Genomic DNA, 22,591 nt, shown 5'->3' on the forward strand with positions numbered 1-22,591 from the left:
CTCCATGTTTTAAATACAGGTACTCGCACCCATTTTGATCCTCGGACTCATACTCTCTCTTGCATCGATCTCTCAGTTTGCTCTTCCTCCGCCGCATTAGACTTCACTTGGTCTGTTCTCCCGGACTTACATGACAGTGATCATTTCCCAATCATTCTTACTTCCCCTTCATATTCGCCACCTCTTCGCACCCCACGCTGGCAATTTAATCGGGCAAATTGGAACCTTTACTCACACCTAACTGTTTTTAAAGAGGTTCCTTCTTCGTCCTCCATCGATGAGCTTTTACACCTCTTCTCGTCCTCCGTTTTCACCGCAGCTTCTCATTCTATACCCCAAACTTCGGGCAGGCATTCTCAGAAATGCGTGCCTTGGTGGTCTCCTGCTTGTGCTCGTGCAGTACGTTTGAAACGCGCTGCATGGGGCAGGTACCGGTACAATAGAACCACAGAGCGACTCCTTGATTTTAAACAGAAGCGTGCGATCGCTCGCCGTGTCATCCGTGACGCTAAACGCACTTGCTGGCGAGATTATGTCTCCACCATCACCTCTGCTTCCTCTATGAGTGCAGTCTGGAAAAAAGTACGAAAACTGAGTGGTAAATATTCTCCTGACCCGGCTCCTGTTCTGCGGGTTGCTGGTGTTGATATAGCAAACCCACTAGATGTTGCCAATGAAATTGGCAATCATCTGGTCCGTATTTCTCAGGGACTCCATCTATGCCCCTCATTTCTTTCCTCAAAGTCTGCCAGAGAGTTAGCACCCTTGGACTTTTCTTCTCTCAGAGAAGAACAGTATAATGTGCCTTTTACACTTCAAGAACTGGAGGCAACACTCTCAGCTTGTCGATCATCGGCAGCTGGGCCCGACGACATTCATATTCGTATGCTACAACATTTACATCAGTCAGCCCTTGCAGTCCTATTACGCCTTTACAATCTTATTTGGTCACAAGGAGTTCTTCCACAGCTGTGGAAATCCGCCATTGTTCTCCCTTTCCGCAAACCAGGCACTACGGGACATGAAACCTCCCACTATCGTCCCATTGCTCTTACCAGTGCAGTTTGCAAAGTAATGGAACGCCTAGTAAATAGACGTTTAGTGTGGTATTTAGAGACACACACGAGTCTCTCCACTCGTCAATATGGCTTTCGTAAGGGACGTTCTACCATAGACCCCTTACTACGCTTGGATACGTATGTTCGTAATGCCTTTGCGAATAACCACTCAGTTATTGCCATATTTTTTGACCTTGAGAAGGCATATGACACAACTTGGAGGTATAATATTTTAGCCCAAGCCCACTCCTTAGGCCTTCGAGGCAATCTACCATCCTTCCTTAAGAACTTTTTAACTGACAGGCATTTCCGTGTTCGGGTTAATAATGTGCTCTCCCCGGACTTTATCCAAGCTGAAGGTGTCCCCCAGGGATGTGTTCTGAGCACAACACTTTTTCTCCTTGCTATTAATGATTTGGCCTCTAGTCTTCCATCAAATATTTGGTCATCACTCTATGTTGATGACTTTGCTATTGCCTGTGCAGGCGCTGACTGTCACCTCCTTACAGTTTCTCTCCAACATGCAGTCGACCGTGTTTCCAATTGGGCCACCACACGTGGGTTTAAATTTTCCAGCACTAAAACCCACCAAATCACTTTCACTAGACGCTCTGTCATCTCCGATCATCCTTTGTACCTCTATGGCTCCCGTATCCCTGAACGTGATACAGTCAAGTTTCTGGGCCTCCTCTTTGATTGTAGGTTATCCTGGAAACCTCACATTACCTCTCTGAAGGCAACTTGTCACAGCCGGCTGAACCTTCTTAAAACCCTTGCTCATCTTTCGTGGGGAGCTGATCGTCGAACCCTCCTTCGCCTACATTCCACCCTTATTTTATCGAAACTTGATTATGGTGACCAGATCTATTCAGCGGCATCTCCTGCTACTCTCTCTAGCCTTAACCCCATTCATCACCAAGGATTACGTTTATGCCTTGGTGCTTTCCGCTCTTCCCCTGTCGAGAGCCTCTATGCAGAAGCGAACGTTCCATCCTTATCCGATCGCCGTGATGCCCATTGCCTGCGCTACTATGTACGCTCTCATGATCTCCGCAATCCTTCCATTTATAGAATGGTCACTGATATTAGTAGACATTCTTTATTTGTTTGACGCCCCTGTTTACTCCGTCCCTTCTCTCTTCGCCTTCATTCGCTCTTGTCTTCTCTTCAACTACCACCTTTCTATGTACATGTAGCATCTCACTTTTCCCTACCCCCCTGGGAAGTTCCAGCTGTTCGAGTCTGTTCTTTCTCCCTCCCTTGCTCGAAAGCCCAACTGTCTACGGTCGCTTCCCGCTCTCTTTTTCTTGACCACTTTCACTCTCATTCTCATGCCATTGCTGTGTACACAGATGGCTCTAAGTCTTCTGACGGCGTAGGATTCGCAGCAGTGTTTCCGGACAGCGTCGTACAAGGGCATTTACTATCTTCGGCTAGTATTTTTACTGCTGAATTATATGCCATCCTTACAGCACTTATCCGTATTGCATCTATGCCTGTGTCATCATTTGTGGTTGTCTCAGACTCCCTTAGTGCTTTACAGGCTATACAAAAATTTGATACACCTCACCCCTTAGTCCTCCGTATCCAACTTTGGCTACGCCGCATCTTTACCAAGCATAAAGATATTGTTTTTGTTGGGTCCCTGGTCATGTTGACGTACAGGGCAATGAACAGGCAGACACTGCTGCGCGGTCAGCAGTACATGACCTACCAGTTTCTTATAGAGGTATTCCATTTACGGACTATTTTGCTGCAATATCTTCCCACCTTCACACCCGTTGGCAACAACGTTGGTCTACTATGCTCGGCAACAAACTTCAGTCTATTAAACCGAGTATAGGTCACTGGCCGTCTTCTTATCACCAGTGTCGAGGTTGGGAGACTACTCTCTCCCGTCTTCGCATTGGCCATACTCGTCTTACTCATGGATATCTCATGGAGAGGCGTCTTGCTCCTCTCTGTGAGAATTGCCAAGCTCCATTATCAGTCAGCCACATTCTGTTGGACTGCCCACTTTATCAACGAGCACGCAGAATTTACCTCTGTCGTCGTCTTCGCTCCGCTGCTCTCTCTTTACCTTCCCTTCTCGCTGATGGACCCACCTTTCATCCGGACTCTCTCATTGACTTTTTGACAACGACTGACTGACTTCACAAATTCTGATACCTTCAGCCCTTTCTACTTCAATCTCTTGCTACCTTCTACCCCCGTACTATCCCCTGCCCCGCTGTTTTCTGTAACCTGCTGATCATACCCCCTCCCTTCTGCCATCCAATTCCCTTGCTTCCTTCCCTACCCTGCAGCGCTGTATAGCCCTTGTGGCTTAGCGCTTCTTTTTGATTATAATAATAATAATACAGAGACGAAGCCAGGACTAAGATTCATACAAGGAAAGTTGTGTATTAGGGAGTTTTCAACAAGACGGCGACTGTTAAAGTTGGAAGTAGGGAAGACAGTTTTAGCAGAAGACCAGTCAATAGGATGGCTGTGATCTCTGACATGACAGAAAAGAGCATTGTTAGTGTCAGCAAGCCTAACACTATTTTTGTGCTCCCTAAGTCTGTCAGAAAGAGATTGGCCAGTTTCTCCAAAGTATTGAAGAGGACAGGAGGAGCAAGAAATAGAGTAGACACCAGGAACATCTGTAGAGGGAGGAGAGGTATGAACGAGATTAGTGCGAAGAGTGTTAGTCTGGCAGAAAGTAAGCTTGGTGTCTAAGGGACGGAGAGAATTGTTGAGATCAGAAAGACCGGAAATGTAGGGAAGGCAGAGGACAGAAGAGTTCCCAGGAGTAGAGAGTTTGGGAGAGAAGAAATTACGTTTAGCATGTGAGAGGGAAGAGTGTATCGTTCCAGTCAAGGTATTGTGCCTTTTTTTGTTATTTATACCAATACATTTTTGAAAACTGAGTAAAAAATACCTGTATATAAAATTAAATGCAGTGATGAAGCCTTGAGCCCATGGTCTAGCAGTCCTGAAATTGTCACTCTAACACTTCACCAGTATTATAAGTAATAATGTAACCAGATAATTATTTTTCCTGGAAAGGTTTGTGAAAGCCACATCTGTGACACATGATTTTGTGGCAGTCACTTAACCCTACCAGCAAGCAATAACATATATAGTTCTTGTCCTAAGTCACTTGTCAATGTGTGAAGACAGACACAGCGCTATATTAAAATACTTTATATACCTGAATGTAACTCAACTCTGTGTATAGGTTGACCCCTGATATTTTGCAAAAAATCATTAATTTTTCATATATCTTGTGGGTGAGTCTGACTTTCCCTAGTGTTTGAGGGACTTTAAAAGGGATCAAATGATTCTAATTCAAAATATATGCTAGCAAAATCTGGGGAGGAGGGAAGAAAAAGGAAATAAGAATGTGACAATTGATAAACAAAAACCTGAAGAAGCACTACGGTAGACCTACTGGCCCATGCTAGGCAAATTTTACTCAAATCCAGCCTTTCTCACTCATACATTTGCCTAGAATATTTTTAAAGCCGTCCTCCCTCCTCCCTTTGATCATTGAAACTAAAACTTTGGGTAATTTTAAAAACTGGTTAGACAAATACATGAATGAGAGAGGCTGGATTTGAGTAGACTTGCCTAATATGGGCCAGTAGGTCTATTGCACTGCTTCTCTGTTTTAACTGCCAACTATAGTTATCAGATGCTGTGTAAACAAAGTGAGGTAAAAGGCCAGCAGGAACTAGTGGATATTATCAAATTTATTTGTATATTTAAGGTGGAATATGGTTATCGAGTGTGGTTTATACCTCGGATTGTCAGAATTTCAACCTTTCAAAAGTGGTATCCATAAATAGGTCAAGCCCTAAATTTTTGGTTAAAAATTTGGTCGTAAAATCTAAATCTACAAATGGGCATGTACACTATAATAATGTAAAACTAAATGTGTGACATAAGAAAAACTGACAGTATAAATTTTGTAAAATAATATACTTTACCTTGTGTAATTTTCAAGATTTTATTCTTGCATACATTCAATGTTTATATTTTTGGAAGGTTTTGGGCACAGTGTTGATTAGATAATTCTGCATGTTCAAGCATACCAGCTTTGGGATTAATAGGTATATATACAAACACACACACACACACATTCATCATATCTTTGGTTTAATTTCTTTTATATACAGTACGCTATTATAATAATTATATGTAATAATAAAATGTGTAGCTGTTGGTGAATTACAAAGCATTTTTTTGTGGCATTCAGGTTTCTGCATTCCCCCAATTCCCCTCGAATATAAATAATTTTCTTTAATTGCGTGTTAAGCTGAACAAATATTCCCCTGGCCCCTTACCCCTCAGTGCATGAATGTTGAGCACTACTATGATAGGCCAAGATATCAAGGGGAAAAAAATTTGTGATTCTGATGTCATTGCAAGTCTTTGTGTCCATTGTGTAGTCATGTTACTTATTAGAGTAGCATATGTCCCTGCTCTATGTATTTCTATCTGCTTACCACTATGTTGCTTTATACTTGTCCTTCTCGAAAGTTATTTGATCTATCTTCCCTTCCTTTCATATTTCATTTATTACACTTATGGTATGCATTGTTTCTTCTCAAGTACACCTAGATGAACCCATTGCCATATTTTTATATCTTTAATTTTTCTGCCTATGCTCTCTATACTTTAGTTAAATTTACAGTCAAGGGCAATTCCTTGATGCTAGTGAGAGGCACCCCCTTCCTTTGTGTGAACCTAATTTCCTCCCATTCCCCATGGTGCTGGATGATCCCCATGGGTTTTGTGCTTCTCCAAGGTAAAGTAAAAATTACTTTAGATACAGTATTATGAATTGTAGTTTTCAGTCTCATATATGAAAAGTAGACTGGACTATGTCATCCCACTGTTGTGAGGTAAGCACATGCATGCTTGCTTCACAAGGCTTTTCCTGAGACATGTGCCTATTATCTTCAGCTGAGAACACTTATGAGCATACACTAACAGATTGCTCACAATTAGCAACACTGCATTCTTTCCTGTCTTGTTTGCTTTCTTCAGCTGTCACATCAGTTTGCTGCAAGACATTATGGTGAGAGGGAATACAAGTAATATTTCTGCTTTAAATATTTTTTGCAAGAAAAAACAGAGACGGCAGTAACCATTTCATGGTATGAAGACATTTCTTTCTTACTGTGTGTACTGTACCGCCAGTGCATTTGTTCCACTAGTACAAATACAGTGGAACCCCAGATTTCATCCTTTGGGGTATAGATGGCGAGGAGGGGAGAGGGAGGAGGAGCAGAGGTTATTGTTTGGAAGGGGAATTTCCCTCCATAAAGACTTCAGGTATCAAAGCCCTATCTGGGGTTACTTCCCTTCTTTGTCTTTTACTGGCGCTGGACCCCTGTCGCACTGAAATTCTGTCCAGAGAGCTCTGTTTCTGCCGTCTTTAAGATTTGCCTAAAATAGGACAAGATATTGTCACTGAACATGTTGCAGATACTACTATTATCAGCTTGGTCAGAGTGATATTTTTCCACAAAAGTCTGCACCTCATTCCACTTTGCACAAATGTCCTTAACCATTTCAGGGTCGACAGGCCCTCTCCCAGACTTGTTCTCAGGGTCAACAAATTTAAAAAAAAAAAAAAAAAAAAAAATTCTTAGGAAAAGATAGAGAATCTTTTCCCGATCATAATGACACCAAAAGTATGAAATTTGATGGAAAACTTACGGAATTATGCTCTCGCGAAGTTAGCAGTCTTGACGATGTTTATGCAACGGCAATTTTGCCCACTTTGAGCCCTATTTTCGGCCAATTCCTGTATACTAGTCGACAAAAATCATAACTATTTTGCTAGAAATCCATTTTTTCTATCGAATGAGTACAAGAAACCACCCATTTACCAATTTCAACTATCCAATAAAGTGCTCAGAATTCAGCAATTTTGCCAATTTCACACAAATTTCAAAAGATGCCAATTTCCAAATAGGATCCAGGATAAACAAGAAAGACATTCCTGGCACTAAAATAACATTTCCTCTGTTCATTAGTAAAGTCGTCATGCCCCTCTTACATTCTTTTGCTTTCCACTTTGAATTTTTATTCTCACAAAAAATAGAAGATTTACAGTTATGCAGACTACTGCATTAGTGTAGAAATGGTATAAATAATATCAGTTCACTTGTGAAAGAATATTAGACTCGCCAGTTGACATGTATTGGACGCATAGCATGATTTGTTTACTTCCATTCTATAAAATGAGACCAGGAAGACTAGAATACCATCATAAATACCATACGAAAATACAGTGCAAAGTCGCTGTTTTAAACCAAAAACACTGTCAAAGTTTTTTTTTCTCATTACGCACTGTGTGCTGCAGGATTTTTTTTATACTGCGCACACTGATCACATAGACCCATTCTTTCATATGTAGGCCTGCCAGCTTTCTCTCACTAGATTTGAGGGCACTAGAATTTAGGCGTACTAGTACATCAAAAACCCTGGTGCGCAAGCCGTACTAGTACGTCAGAAACCCTGAGAGGGTTAATCACTGAAGAGGGCACCTTCTTCCCTCTTGCCATACATCCTGGTGAGCTCAGCCACACATACGCCACTTTCGTATTTTTCTACAATCTCTTTTTTGAATTCTATCATGTTTCTCACCTTCTTTACCAGAGGGCTGGCACTAGGAACTTTCTTTGGGCCCATGGTGGCTTATTTTGCAGTTGCAAATTTTTCGGATGAATGCTCACTCAACCAGTGACAGAGCCAGACCGAGACACATACCCCGGGCGGACGGATGCGTCTGATATGGACAACTTCTAGGACGAGGTACGAAATCCGGAGCAAAATTTCGCCAAAAAAAAAAAGTGGTCGAAATTTGAATCGTACAAGATCCAGTGCAGACGAAATCCGGGGTTCCACTGTACAGTGGACCCCTGCATAACGATTACCTCCGAATGCGACCAATTATGTAAGTGTATTTATGTAAGTGCGTTTGTACGTGTATGTTTGGGGGTCTGAAATGGACTAATCTACTTCACAATATTCCTTATGGGAACAAATTCGGTCAGTACTGGCACCTGAACATACTTCTGGAGTGAAAAAATATCGTTAACCGGGGGTCCACTGTACAGTGAATTTTCACATAAAGCGTGAGCTACGTTTCTGAAATTGATGCTTTGTGTAATTTCGCATTATGTAATATAAATAATTAATGGGAAAATAGGGTTATGTTTTTGACACCTCTACAAAAAATTTAAGTGCTTAGTATTTTTTAAAAAATAATTATATTTGATACTTTACAGTGTAGATGTTATTGGCCTGTCATGTCACACTTGCAAGCACTATAACTACCATCACCACTCTTTCATCATCATCCATGGCTAATATTACATAATGTAGCTTCTATCACTGTTGTGCATAGGGTTCAAGGAAACATTATGAAGACATTTGGAGAAATACTCGGTGGTTTATTAGGTAAATGGTTGTGACATCTGCCAGCATATCTTATCAGCTTTGTGTCTACATTGTGACTTCCCATGCCAGCAGTCATGCTGGGTTTGAAGTCAGCATTACTGACTGTTCAATGACTCAAGCTAGCAATTACAATCCCATACCATGATACTGGTAATGGTTTCCTACTTACATATGTAACATACCATTGACATCACTGCCACCACTTAACCACTATGTAACACTATCACCAACTTCCACCATCCCATGAGAAAGGCTCAGCTGTTGAAACAGTTTAGCATCCACAGAAAATAGGCAGTGCATTTATTCTAGAGAAAATAGTTATGTCTTAATACTGCAAAACATCTTTTTCTTTTTTTTTAAATTCTGGTTACCAATGCATGGAGACCTGGCCATTGGTGGAGAGAGTTACTGACCTTAGCCAAAGTGGATGGCATAAGGTGACCCAGTGTAGGGGAGGAGAGAAGTCTTAATTAAGTGATCTCTACTGTATGTGAATAAAATTCACAACTTTTGTAGCTTTTTAACAAATTATATACTTTATATTCATGGCAAGCACTAAACCAACTTTTTTACTGACGCAATCTTGCACTTGGCAATACTCCTGTTTCAAATGCACCAATTCTACTTCTATTTCTATTGAAGTACTATATCTCAGATGGAGATGTCACCAAGTCCAGCTTACCCTTCATTAACCTCATATGGACATAGAATGACTTAGAGAATCACAAACTTTATTGCCTAATGCAGCCAAAAATATTTTAACATAGAATAATGTTTTAAAAACTAAATTGCCATTTTTAAATTCTAAAATCTGTCTTACTTCTCTTGTATTTGTCCATATTCTATGACTGGTTAAGCCTTTGCTCTGTTGATATAAATATGATGAGTAGGTTCATGTCAGATTCAGTTTCACAAATCGATACGAAGATGTGTGATATAAAACCTTCATACTTTTCTCATAATTGAATTGTGTGAAACAGTATTAGTATTCAAGGAGTACATCATCTTTACAGTACTATTAATGCTAGAATATTAATAGTTGTGGGTCACCTAAGAATGTAGTCAAGTTTTGCTACCAGTTTTGTGTACATTGCAAGTCTGACTATAAAAAACATAAATTTAATAAGAAATATTTTTTTTGCAGTGTTGTGTCCATCATGAGCCTGTGCTGTATCAGGAACAGCTGGGTACACGGGTGGTTGGTAGCTGGGAAAGGATCATTGCTGATCATCCTTCAAACAGCTGAAGCCAAGACATTCCGCACACACTCCTTTATGTAGAGTTTACAATTAACTGTACATACATTGCATGTCATTATTTTAAGGTGATGTACCATAACGGCATTGTCCATTTGTTTATATATATTTTTTTTAGATTATGACTCAGATTTTGAATCTTCTAATCATAATGGAGTGATTTATGAAACAGACTATACAATATAGGAATTCCTATAGCAGCTAGTCAACTGTGCCAATGGCCTAATGTATAAAGAGATATCAGTTGGAAAATGAGAGGTTTAATAAGAATCCATTTTGCTAATACAAATACTATACTTCAATATCATTAAACAAGGAAATGACTAAACTAGTCACAGATAATTAATACATTAATAGAGGGATGTGTATGTTATTGTATTTTTCTGATGTTCTATTTCTATACCCTTTATTCTTGTAAATTTTTCTGTGATTACATATCTCAAAATATACTTAAGGTACCTTTCAATAGGCCACAAGATGTGTAGATTAATTAATATGTAAATTACTGTTAGTGAGATAAAACTGAGTAAGGAGTAAATACTAAAACAGCTTGATATTGGAAGACCAAAGAGCCTTTTCCACTTGTATCTATTATTTTCTTTACTGCTGAACTTTCTAAGCAAAATACTTATTTTAGAAAAATAAAATGAGGATATTCAAGATATAAACCTTAATATCTAATTAATGCTTTGGAATCCTTAAAAAATACTCGTATTGTCACAAAATACCCTCCAGAAGTTAATAATGTATTCATTTATACTTCAAGTCTATTGTCAAGAATCTGCCATGCTTGAAGTGCAAAGATCTGCTGACAATTGTATTTCGCTATTTACTGAAGCCCAAGTGCAATTGCTGTATTAATGTGTGTGTGTGTGTGTGTATGCTCGTGCACGCACATGTGCGTGGCTTGATCTATTGTATATGTAAGGTAAATGAATTGAAAAACTTTTGCTGCCACGATTCAGAAGCTTAGGGTAGGTTTAAAAAAACATGCTAGAACATGTTCAACTCCCACTGGCACCTTCAACTTTTCAGTAGCTATATACCATGAACAAACAAGCTTCAGCTATTATGCCCTGTTGTATTCCAGAATTTTGTGAGGCTTATTTCTTGCAAAGTCTTGATGGGTAGTGTTCTTCAAAAGTGCAGTTTACATGAACTGAAACATGTAGATTAAACTTGCTGTACTACCCATCTACACCACCACTTACTTGACCTTCATTGTCCCACATCCAGTGCCTTCCTGGGTAATTAAAAATACAACAAATATACCTTAATGGTGTGTCTGAACTTGAAGATTACCCTTGGAGGATGGGACATATAATCTACTTATATACATTGCTTTGTTCCATTGTGAATGTTAGATATGCATGCACTGCCGTTCAAGGATTCTGTTGTCAATAATGGAATATGATGAAAAACAGTTTTATTGTACTTTTCCATAAACATTCTGTCTATATGAAAATGTATTGATAAGATTTGAATTTATATTGTCACTGCCATTATTTGATAACCAGTTAATGTGGCAGGAGGAGGAATATAGCTGGGCAGTTTTCAACTTCATATTACACAGCTTCTCCACAAATATGCAAAAGATAAATTTTCCTCTTTATATTTCTAAGGAATCCTGGGCAGTTTTGACAAAGTAGTGGTGTACATAATTCTTCAATGTGTATTGTAAAATTGTCTGTACTCTGTCAGCAGTGCAGTAAACTACAGGTCATGTAATTAATTTACTCTTCCCAGGTGTCACTGTGTTAAACTTGTGTTAATTAAATATTTTTAATAGTAAACTGGTTGAGTAGTTTTTGTGACTGGTTAAAAAACAATGTCTGTATAACTACCTTACAGTGTGAACGCTAATAACATTATTTCATTGATCTTCACAAAAATTGCCACTACCTTTATGAGTGTTAGTTAGTTTGTTATTAATGTATTGAATTTTACCGATATGTTTCAACTTTTCATCTGTGATGCTTATTTCTGCATTGTATATTATTTTGAATCTTTACAGTGTTATTTTGATGTCAAAAACCTATTTATAAAATAAAAATATCTGTTCTTGTGTATGACTTTCAGTTATCCTAAGAGTAAGTTGATACATGTACAGTAGACACTCACATAACACAGAAGTTATGTTACTGACAAGCACATTTCTTTAAACACTCAGGCTGTCTTCCACAGAGATAGTGACCAAAAAGAAAAAATGCATTCATCACTCATTCAATAAACAGCCTGTCTTGGAAGTGTGTAAACATCACAGTTCAAATGTTCCTCCAACCAACATCCCCCATCCCTCCCTCAGAGTACAGGTACTGTACTTTGCACCTCCAAGACTCAAAGTCTGGCTAACTGGTTTCCCTGAATCCCTTCATAAATGTTACTTTTCTCACACTCCAACACCACATCAGGTCATAAAAATCACTCTTCTCCATTTGTCCTGATCCGATGAACTTGAGGAAAATATGTTTACATTCCTAGCACCTCTCAAAAAGCCATACAAGACTACTAGGCCAAGGTGGATGGCTGGTATTGTTAGGCTGATGTGACTGTTGTGTTGATGCAGGGTTGTCAGTAAGCATTATAATAATTATAATCATGGGGTGTCAGTAAGCAATGGTTGTGCTAGTTTTTAGATATTCTGTAATGGCGTGTCCTGTTTTACCCAACAGCTTTTTATATAGTAGATGATAAGGCACAGTAAATGCTTGCTGCAGTGCATACTTGTGTTATGGTCTATTTCAGTGTAAATGACTGAAGCTTTATCAATCGTATGCAGCATCTTGCGTATATTTTCAGGTTTTCTCTATTTAGGTTCAGGTTCTTTGTCCTTTTCCACAATCTCCCTTTCATATCAGAATTGAGCTCTAACATTTCTGCATTTTTTTTTCAAGTCATTTTTGTCTTGCACATTTTCAAAGCTCCAACCTGGCAATGTCTTAGTCAGATTCACAGTTTCCTTGAGCTGATTCTATTGAGGAAAAAACCTACAAAACCATTCACAACAGTAGACGTTATTCTTTCCCAGCCTTCATTTCTTGTTGAACATGGAGCTTCGTTCCATGCATATTTGGGTTTTGTAGCTGACACTCAAGTGTCAGAGCCATCACTGCATAGATGAGTTTCTGCATCGCAGTGTATCTGTAGTGCCACTTGCATGTATTAATTACTTTTCAATCCAGTGTTTGTATTAACCCTTTGACAGTTTCGGTCTTATATATATACGTCTTACGCGCCACTGTTTCTGACGTACGTATTTATACGCGTAAATTCTAGTGGCTTCAAATCAAGCGGGAGAAAGCTGGTAGGCCTACATGAGAGAGAATGAGTCTGAGCGGTGGGTATGCACCCTGTGAAAAAAATCTGGGACTCGGTGGTGCATTGTGGGAACACCATCTTGGTAGTCCATTTTCACCATGCCTCGCAGTAAGAAGTACCGCACTCCTCGGTGGATTGGAGGTCTTTTGTTCCCAAGTGATAGCTCTAACAGCAATGGAAGTGTCAGTGAAAGTGAATTCCATGGTTTTCAAGTGGGTGTGACTGAAAAAAGTGCCCAGGATAACATAATTAGTGATGAAAACCCAGTGACCCACGACCTTCCACCTCTGGTGTTGGGCCAGCTCGTTCACGTTCACCTATACCAGGATGAAAGAGGAAACTATTTGCCCATGTACAAGACTCAGATGTGAGCAGTGAAAGTGATAGTCATAGTAATTTCAAAGTTACTGAAAGCAGTTCTAGTTGTGACAGTGAGGGTGAATATTCCCCAGTGAAGCGGCAGTATATACGACATAGCATGCGGTCTGGTAGTGTGTCATATACATGTACTGTTAGAACATAACATAAGAAAGGAGGAACACTGCAGCAGGCCTGTTGGCCTATACTTGGCAGGTCCTTTACAATCCATCTCACTACCAAAACATTTGCCCAACCCAATTTTCAATGCCACCCAAGAAATAAGCTCTGATAACTCTATCTACTCTCATATGCAAGTCCCACTCAAATCCAACCCCCTGTTTCAAGGGGAAGGAGTAAATATCGGAGCACATCCCATGGCCCTATACCACGACCTGATAGTGAAGATGACGATATTGTTACGATGGGTATGAATGATGTGAGTGAGGCAGCAGGTGGTGGTGGTGATAGTGATGGTGGCATGAGTCATGTGGCACCGGCAGCGGGCCATGCTACTACCCACGCTGCTGACTCTGCACAACCAGCCTCACCCAACCCCACACTCCCACAACCTGCACAACCACAATCATATTTCAATATCCAGAACCCACCAGCAGACCGCATCTGGGATTGGCAGGAAGGTGACGAGTTTGTTCCCAGTCCCCATGACTGATGAAACACAAAGTGGAATATGGCCATCGTGTACACTTAGGAACAATGCTACTGAACTGGAATGCTTTCAGTTATTCTTCGATGAACCTCTGATGGACATTATTGTCAGGGAAATCAATACATACTATGAATACACCATGGCAAATACAATTCTCTCGCCAAGATCACGGCTACACCAGTGGAAGGACACAACTGTGGCAGAGATGTACCTGTTTTTTGCCACAATAATGCTTATGCCACATGTGTATAAGCACACTGTCACCACATACTGGTCAACAGAATGCCTGATTTCAACCCCAGGTTTTAGTGACATTATAGGTGTGAATCATTTCTTGATACTGTTACGTATGTTTCACTTTTCAGACAAAACAAGGCCTGACAGAAGCGACAGGTTATATAAGATCAGAAATGAGTTTATGTACCTGAAACTAAAGTGTTACATGTATTTTTATCCCTTCAGGAAGCTTGTTATTGACGAGTCTTTGATTTTATTCAAAGGAAGACTCTCATTCAAGCAATACGTACCAAGCAAGAGGAAACGCTTTGGTATAAAGTTATTTGTACTGTGTGACTGCAAAAGTGGTCTTGTTTTGGATATCATTGTGTACACTGGCAGTAATACATTGAGAGATACGTACCAGGAAGTTATTGGGTATCTCTCGTGATGTGGTTCGAACAATGATGGAACCATATCTTGGTAAGGGGCATATATTATTTACTGATAACTGGTACACAAGCCCCATACTCAGTGATTTCTTGCGAGTGAACATGACAGACGTGTGTGGCACAGTGCGTGGTAATCGTAAACATATGCCAAGGTTTGACGCTGGCACTCGCAGAGGTGAGGTGGAAGCTTTTGTTGCCTATTACAACCCAGGAGTCCCAAAGGCCTGTTATCCTGGGTGTAAAGGGAGCAAAATAAACACAGCAGATAGGGTGGAATGGCGATGTATGTAAGAGAAAATTTAAATTGTTGTCTTAGACTTGATATAAGATTAGAAACATCGAACACAGAATCTGTTTGGCTACAGTTTCTCGAGGGACGTGACAAGTTGATTTTGGGTGTGATTTATAGGCCCCCAAACAGTAAGCTGTTATGGGATGAAATTCATAAGGCATCTAGATATGAAAATGGTGTGATAATAGGAGATTTTAACTTTAGACAAATTGATTGGAACAATATGACAGGAAATCTTGAGTCTAGTGACTTTCTTGATACGGTTCAGGATTGCTTTTTAGAACAGGTTGTGACAGAACCAACTAGAGGAAACAATCTGCTTGACTTGGTTCTTGCCAACAAAGATTCACTAATTAATAATCTTGAGGTTAATAATGAGCTTGGGAAAAGTGATCACAAATCACTTTGTTTCAATATATCATGGAATTACCCAGATAACTGCAATCAAATCTCTGTCCCAGGCTTTCGCTTGGCCGACTTCATGGGACTGAAAAATTACCTGGGTGGGCTAAATTGGGATGTCCTATGGGTCAGGTAGGTGATCTTGGTTGCCAATATGACGTTTTTCAGAGCATAGTTCTAGCTGCCCAGACAACTTTTGTTCCGAGTAGGGAAATTAGATATAACAAAAATGATCCCAAATGGATGAACAATAGATTAAAACATCTCATTGGTCAAAAGAAAGGCATATATAGGTGTATCAAAAGAGGGGATGGGCAGTTAAGAAATCAGTATATTCAATTAAAGAGAGAAATAAAGAGAGGAATAAGAAAAGCAAAAAGGGATTATGAGGCTAAGGTTGCAAGGGATTCAAAGACTAACCCAAAAGGGTTCTTTCAGGTATACAGAAGTAAGATTAGGGACAAGATTGGCCCACTTAAAAGTAACTCTGGTCAGATCACTGACAGTGATAAGGATATGTGTGAAATTCTCAATACCTACTTCCTCTCAGTTTTCACCCAGGAAAATAACAATATTCCTGAAATAATAGATTATGTAGAACAGGATAATAAACTATGCACGATTGCGGTAACTAGTGACATGGTCTTCAGACAAATAGAGAAACTAAAACCAAACAAATCCCCAGGCCCTGATGAACTGTTTGCAAGGGTGTTAAAGGAATGTAAAGAGGAACTTAGCATACCTTTGGCTAATCTATTTAACATATCACTACAAAGTGGCATAGTGCCTGATAAGTGGAGAATGGCAAATGTAATACCTATTTACAAGGCAGGTGACAGGTCCTTGGCTTCGAACTGTAGACCAATAAGCCTTACCTCCATAGTGGGAAAATTTATGGAATCAATAATTGCTGAAGCAATTCGTAGCCATCTTGATAGGCACAGATTGATTAATGAATCTCAACACGGTTTTACAAAGGGGCGTTCCTGTCTTACGAATTTACTAACTTTTTTCACTAAGGTGTTTGAGGAGGTAGATCATGGTAATGAATATGATATTGTGTATATGGACTTCAGTAAGGCTTTCGATAGAGTTCCACATCAGAGGCTATTGAGGAACTTAAGGCACACGGAATAGGAGAAATTTTTTCTTGGGTAGAGGCATGGCTGACAAATAGGCAGCAGAGATGTGGAAAAAGACACTTATGTACAGTTTGTGACTTGTGACGTGCCCCCATTCTGAGGAGAAATCAGAATGGGGGCACGTCACAAGCGGTGTTCCTCAGGGGTCAGCATTGGGCCCGTTGTTGTTCACAATTTACATAAACGAAACAGATGAGGGAATAAATAGCAACATAAGCAAATTTGCTGATGACACCAAAATAGGCCGTCCAATTCATTCTAATGAGGACACTAGAGCACTCCAGAATGATTTGAATAGACTGATGCAATGGTCGGAGAAGTGGCAGATGCAGTTTAATATAGACAAATGCAAAGTTCTAAATGTTGTACAGGTAAATAACCATGCCACATATAAACTAAATAATGTAGATCTTAATACTACTGATTGTGAAAAGGATTTAGGAGTTCTGGTTAGCAATAATCTAAAACCAAGACAACAGTGCATTAGTGTTCGCAATAAAGCTAACAGAATTCTTGGCTTCATATCTTGAAGTATAAATAATAGAAGTCCTCAGGTAGCAGAGGCGTCGCTAGAGTTGGTGTCACCTGAGGCGGAATCTCTGGTGTCACCCGGGGCAGCATCTTTGGTGTCACCCCCATGAAATTCAAGGGTGGGGGGATGGGGATAAACTCCAGTTACGTCACTACTGCATGACCAGCGACGAATGTTTAGCAATGAGAATGTTTAAGGGCCATAAACCAAACAGGAGAATACTTATCAACTTTATTAATGATAAAATAAATAATCGTAGTAATATTGAGGAAAAACATTGCAATATCAGAGAAACACTAGTTCCGATATGACCTTGAGTACAGGTAACATCTCAGTGAATTTGATCTTACATTTGACCTTGAGTACAGGTAACATCACAGTAAATCTGATCTTACATTTCCTTGCCTTCAATTACGCAAAATCATCAATCACATCAAAATCAATCTATCAAATCATCAAAATCAATGAGAGATTCTTCTCTTATGTTGGTGCAGCACTGTTTTGTGCATTAGTGTCACCTTCTTTAGAAGCTCTATGGTGTCACCCCCTAAATGGTGTCACCCAGGGCGGCCCGCCCCCCTTTACGACGCCTCTGTCAGGTTGTTCTTCAACTCTATATATCCTTGGTTAGGCCTCATTTAGACTATGCTGCTCAGTTCTGGTCAGCGTATTACAGAATGGATATAAATGCTCTGGAAAACGTACAGAGGAGGATGACAAAGATGATCCCATGTATCAGAAATCTTCCATATGAGGATAGACTGAGGGCCCTGAATCTGCACTCTCTCAAAAGGCATAGAATTTGGGGGGATATGATCGAGGTGTATAAATGGAAAACAGGAATAAATAAAGGGGATGTAAATAGCGTGCTGAAAATTTCCAGCCAAAACAGGAATCGCAGCAATGGTATCAAGTTGGAAAAATTGAGATTCAGGAAGGATATAGGAAAGCACTGGTTTGGTAATAGAGTCGTGGATGAGCGGAACAAACTCCCGAGTACAGTTATTCAGGCTAAAACGTTGTGTAGTTTTAAAAATAGGTTAGATAAATACATGAGTGGGTGTGGGTGGGTGTGAGTTGGACCTGGCTAGCTTGTGCTGCTGGGTCTGGTGCCGTGCTCCATCCTTGAGTGGAGGTTTTACCTGGAGTTTACCTGGAGAGAGTTCCGGGGGTCAACGCCCCCGCGGCCCGGTCTGTGACCAGGCCTCCTGGTGGATCAGAGCCTGATCAACCAGGCTGTTGCTGCTGGCTGCATGCAAACCAACATACGAGCCACAGCCCGGCTGGTCAGAAACTGACTTTAGGTGCTTGTCCAGTGCCAGCTTGAAGACTGCCAGGGGTCTGTTGGTAATCCCCCTTATGTATGCTGGGAGGCAGTTGAACAGTCTCGGGCCCCTGACACTTATTGTATGGTCTCTTAACGTGCTAGTGACACCCCTGCTTTTCATTGGGGGGATGTTGCATCGTCTGCCAAGTCTTTTGCTTTCGTAGTGAGTGATTTTCGTGTGCAAGTTCGGTACTAGTCCCTCTAGGATTTTCCAGGTGTATATAATCATGTATATAACCTTGGTGGCACTCAATGTATGCACAAGGCTTATTCCTTTAAGAAAAAGGAGGAGTAGATGTAAAATAGAAAGAGACAGGCGCTCCCTTTACAGGCAACGGAAAAGAATAACAGAGCGGCTAAAAGAGGTCAATATATCTGAAATGCATAGGGAGACACTGGTCAGAGAAATAGCAAGCATCGAACTCAAGCTAAAGGAATCTTATAGGAGTCAGAAATCGCGGGAAGAACTAAAAGCCGTAAATGAAATCGAAAGAAACCCAAAGTATTTCTTCTCCTATGCCAAATCAAAGTCGAGAACAACATCCAGTATTGGGCCCCTACTTAAACAAGATGGGTCCTACACAGATGACAGCAAGGAAATGAGTGAGCTACTCAAGTCCCAATATGACTCATCTCGGATAGGCTTGTGTTAACCAAATTTTGTGGCTCTCTCATAAAAAATTAATTTTGATCTTCGACTCTCAGTCTGGTTAGCGGCTTGCTAAAAACTGAGTCATATTGGGACTTGAGTAGCTCACTCATTTCCTTGCTGTCATCTGTGTAGGACCCATCTTGTTTAAGTAGGGGCCCAATACTGGACGTTGTTCTCGACTTTGATTTGGCATAGGAGAAGAAATACTTTGGGTTTCTTTCGATTTCATTTATGGCTTTTAGTTCTTCCCACGATTCCTGACTCCTATAAGATTCCTTTAGCTTAAGTTCGATGCTTGCTATTTCTCTGACCAGTGTCTCCCTACGCATTTCAGATATATTGACCTCTTTTAGCCGCTCTGTTATTCTTTTCCGTCGCCTGTAAAGGGAGCGCCTGTCTCTTTCTATTTTACATCTACTCCTCCTTTTTCTTAGAGGAATAAGCCTTGTGCATACATCGAGTGCCACCAAGTTAATCTGTTCTAGGCATAAGTTGGGGTCTGTGTTGCTTAGTATATCTTCCCAGCTTATATCGGTTAGGACTTGGTTTACTTGGTCCCACTTTATGTTTTTGTTATTGAAGTTGAATTTGGTGAATGCTCCCTCGTGACTAGTCTCATTATGTCAGTCTGGGGCTCCACGCATACATGTCTGAACCTCAATTATGTTGTGATCTGAGTACAGTGGACCCCCGCATAACGATGGCATCACATAGCGATTATTTCGCATACCGCTTACTTTAATCGCAAAATTTTTGCCGCGCATACCGATTAAAAACCCGCTCACCGATTTTCGTCCGAGACGCGTCCAATGTGCGCCCTCACCCAGCCTCACATGTGCCGCCCGTGCCATTGTTTACCAGGCAGCCTCCGCGCTAACATCCAAGCATACACTCGGAATATTTCGTATTATTACAGTGTTTTCGGTGGTGTTTCTGGAAAATAAGTGACCATGGGCCCCAAGAAAGCTTCTAGTGCCAACCCTGTGGTAAAAATGGTGAGAATTAGTATGGAAATTAAGAAAGATTTTGAAGGGTTTGGGGCTAACCCTGAGAAGCCTATGCCAGTTGTGGAATCCATTGTGCCTACTTCAAAGATTAAGGAAATGTGTGCACAGTGGGTTGAACTGCAAACCTTTATGGATGAAAATCACCCTGACACAGCTGTTGCAAGCCGTGCTGGTGACTATTTCAATGACAATGTTGTGGCCCATTTTAGACAAATCGTAAAGGAACGGGAGGTACAGAGCTCTATGGACAGATTTGTTGTGCGACAGAGGTCCAGTGACTCTCAAGCTGGTCCTAGTGGCATTAAAAGAAGAAGGGAAGTAACCCCGGAAAAGGACTTGCTACCTCAAGTCCTAATGGAAGGGGATTCCCCTTCTAAACAGTAAGAAGATAATGCTCTCCCCTCCTCCCATCCCATCAATCATCACCAGATCTTCAATAAAAGTAAGTGTCATGTAAGTGTGCATGCCTTTTTCAGTTTGTGTGTATTAAAATTAACATTTCATGTGGTAAAAAAATTTTTTTTTCATACTTTTGGGTGTCTTGCACGGATTAATTTTATTTCCATTATTTCTTATGGGGAAAATTCATTCACATAACGATTATTTCGCATAACAATTACCCCTCTTGCACGGATTAAAATCGTTAACCGGGGGTCCACTGTATATTGTTTTTGATATCGTGACATTTCTTATCAGATCATCATTGTTAGTGAAGATGAGGTCTAGTGTATTCTCCAGTCTAGTAGGCTCTATTATTTGCTGGTTTAAATTGAATTTTGTGCAGAGATTTAAAAGCTCGTGTGAGTGTGAGTTTTCATCAGAGCTGCCTCCTGGTGTTATCACTGCAACAATATTATTTGCTATATTCCTCCATTTTAGGTGCCTTAAGTTGAAATCCCCCAGGAGCAAGATGTTGGGTGCAGGAGCTGGAAGATTTTCCAGACAGTGGTCAATTTTTAACAGCTGTTCCTGGAATTGCTGGGATGTTGCATCCGGAGGCTTGTAGACTACCACAATGAATAGGTTTTGGTTCTCGACCTTTACTGCTAAAACTTCCACTACATCATTTGAGGCAATAAGCAGTTCTGTGCAAACAAGTGACTCTGCAATGTACAGGCCACCCCCCCCCCTTTTGCCTGTTCACTCTGTCACATCTGTATAGGTTGTAACCTGGGATCCATATTTCGTTGTCCAAGTGATCCTTTATGTGGGTCTCAGTGAAAGCCGCGAACATTGCCTTTGCCTCTGCAAGCAGTCCACGGATGAAAGGTATTTTGTTGTTTGTTGCTGGCTTTAGACCCTGTATATTTGCAAAGAAGAATGTCATCGGACTGGTGGTATTGTTGGTACTGGGGGGGGATTTTTTTTCCGGCATTAGTATCTGTATCTGTTGGTTTGGAGTGGAGGCCATCGACTGTGGTTCCACTCCAGGAATGACTGGATTTGGTGTACGATTTCTGCCATTTCCTGCCAGTTTTTTTTCCTTCCTGGCACTAAAAAACCTCTCCCTCTTGAGTGGCTGTGGCTACCCAGGTTTTCCCATGGCCTGGATGTTTTGTATCTTTTTGTCCCCTTTAGATGGTGTGCCTGGCAATTTAAGTTATAGCACAGTCTTTCCTGTACTGAAGAGGTACACATTTCAGGGTGAAAAAGCTTACGGGAAGGGAGTTTGCATTTTCCTGTTGTCATATGGGCATGGCATTTTCTAGGGTGGTCATAGTTGCACGTCCCGTCTGTTTTTCCAGATTTCCCATGTCTGCAGATACCAAGTGCATAGTATGTGCACAGGCTTGGTTTCCGTTTGCCTTGGGTTTCTGTGACTGTATTCCCTGTTGGTGCATATTTCCCTGTCTTATTCCTATCCTCCCTAGCACCAACAATGGAGCTCCCACCAGTTGTTTTTGGTAATATATCCTCACTATTGCTAGTGGAGTCCTCTTGTTTGCTATTTCCTGTGGTATTTCTAGTTTGCAATATTGGTTTTATCTTATCTTTGACTACACTTGTTTCCCTACTATGGCTCCTGTCCCCTATGAGGTCATTTATATGTGGGAGAAGAGGAGGTAGGAGAAGCCGGGGTTATGGTTTGAGCCCTAGTCGAGACATTGAGAGTGCTGGAGGCAATACCCTTATTTTCACCTGACGAGTGGACAGGTGATCTTGCTACCTCACTATTGAGAGCAGTATCATCTGTTTCCACCCCCAAATGAAAAGTACGAGACAATGCAGCTTCCGGTGTGGAATTGTTAAGGGGATTATTTAACTTGCAAGGAAGAAGAGCTGGAAAACTTAGATCCACGGGTGGTGACGAAAGATCCGCCTCTGAAGGAAGAACGGCACCTTTAATGTTACCCACTATTATAGAACAAGTAATTGGGGCTAGTACCGCATTAGTCCAACCGGTGAACCATTTAGTTTTCAAGTAACAACGTATTATAGGGAAAGTATT

At 40.7% G+C, this 22,591-nt stretch overlaps 1 protein-coding gene across 4 annotated transcripts in view; it reads left to right on the forward strand.

Annotated features, from left to right (window-relative positions):
• The window catches only part of LOC128694850 (serine-rich adhesin for platelets), a 161,531-nt gene extending 149,691 nt beyond the window's left edge, over positions 1-11,840 (forward strand). For all 4 annotated transcript variants that reach the window (XM_053785187.2, XM_053785186.2, XM_053785190.2 and 1 more), the window contains exon 10: positions 9,664-11,840. In XM_053785187.2, coding sequence (XP_053641162.1) covers positions 9,664-9,680 — 17 coding nt within the window. In that variant the 3' untranslated portion in view covers positions 9,681-11,840. The remainder of the gene's footprint in view (positions 1-9,663) is intronic.
• The last annotated feature ends 10,751 nt before the right edge of the window (positions 11,841-22,591 follow it).

Source organism: Cherax quadricarinatus, chromosome 45 (assembly GCF_038502225.1).
Source record: "Cherax quadricarinatus isolate ZL_2023a chromosome 45, ASM3850222v1, whole genome shotgun sequence".
In the NCBI taxonomy this organism is placed as follows: Eukaryota; Metazoa; Arthropoda; class Malacostraca; order Decapoda; family Parastacidae; genus Cherax; species Cherax quadricarinatus.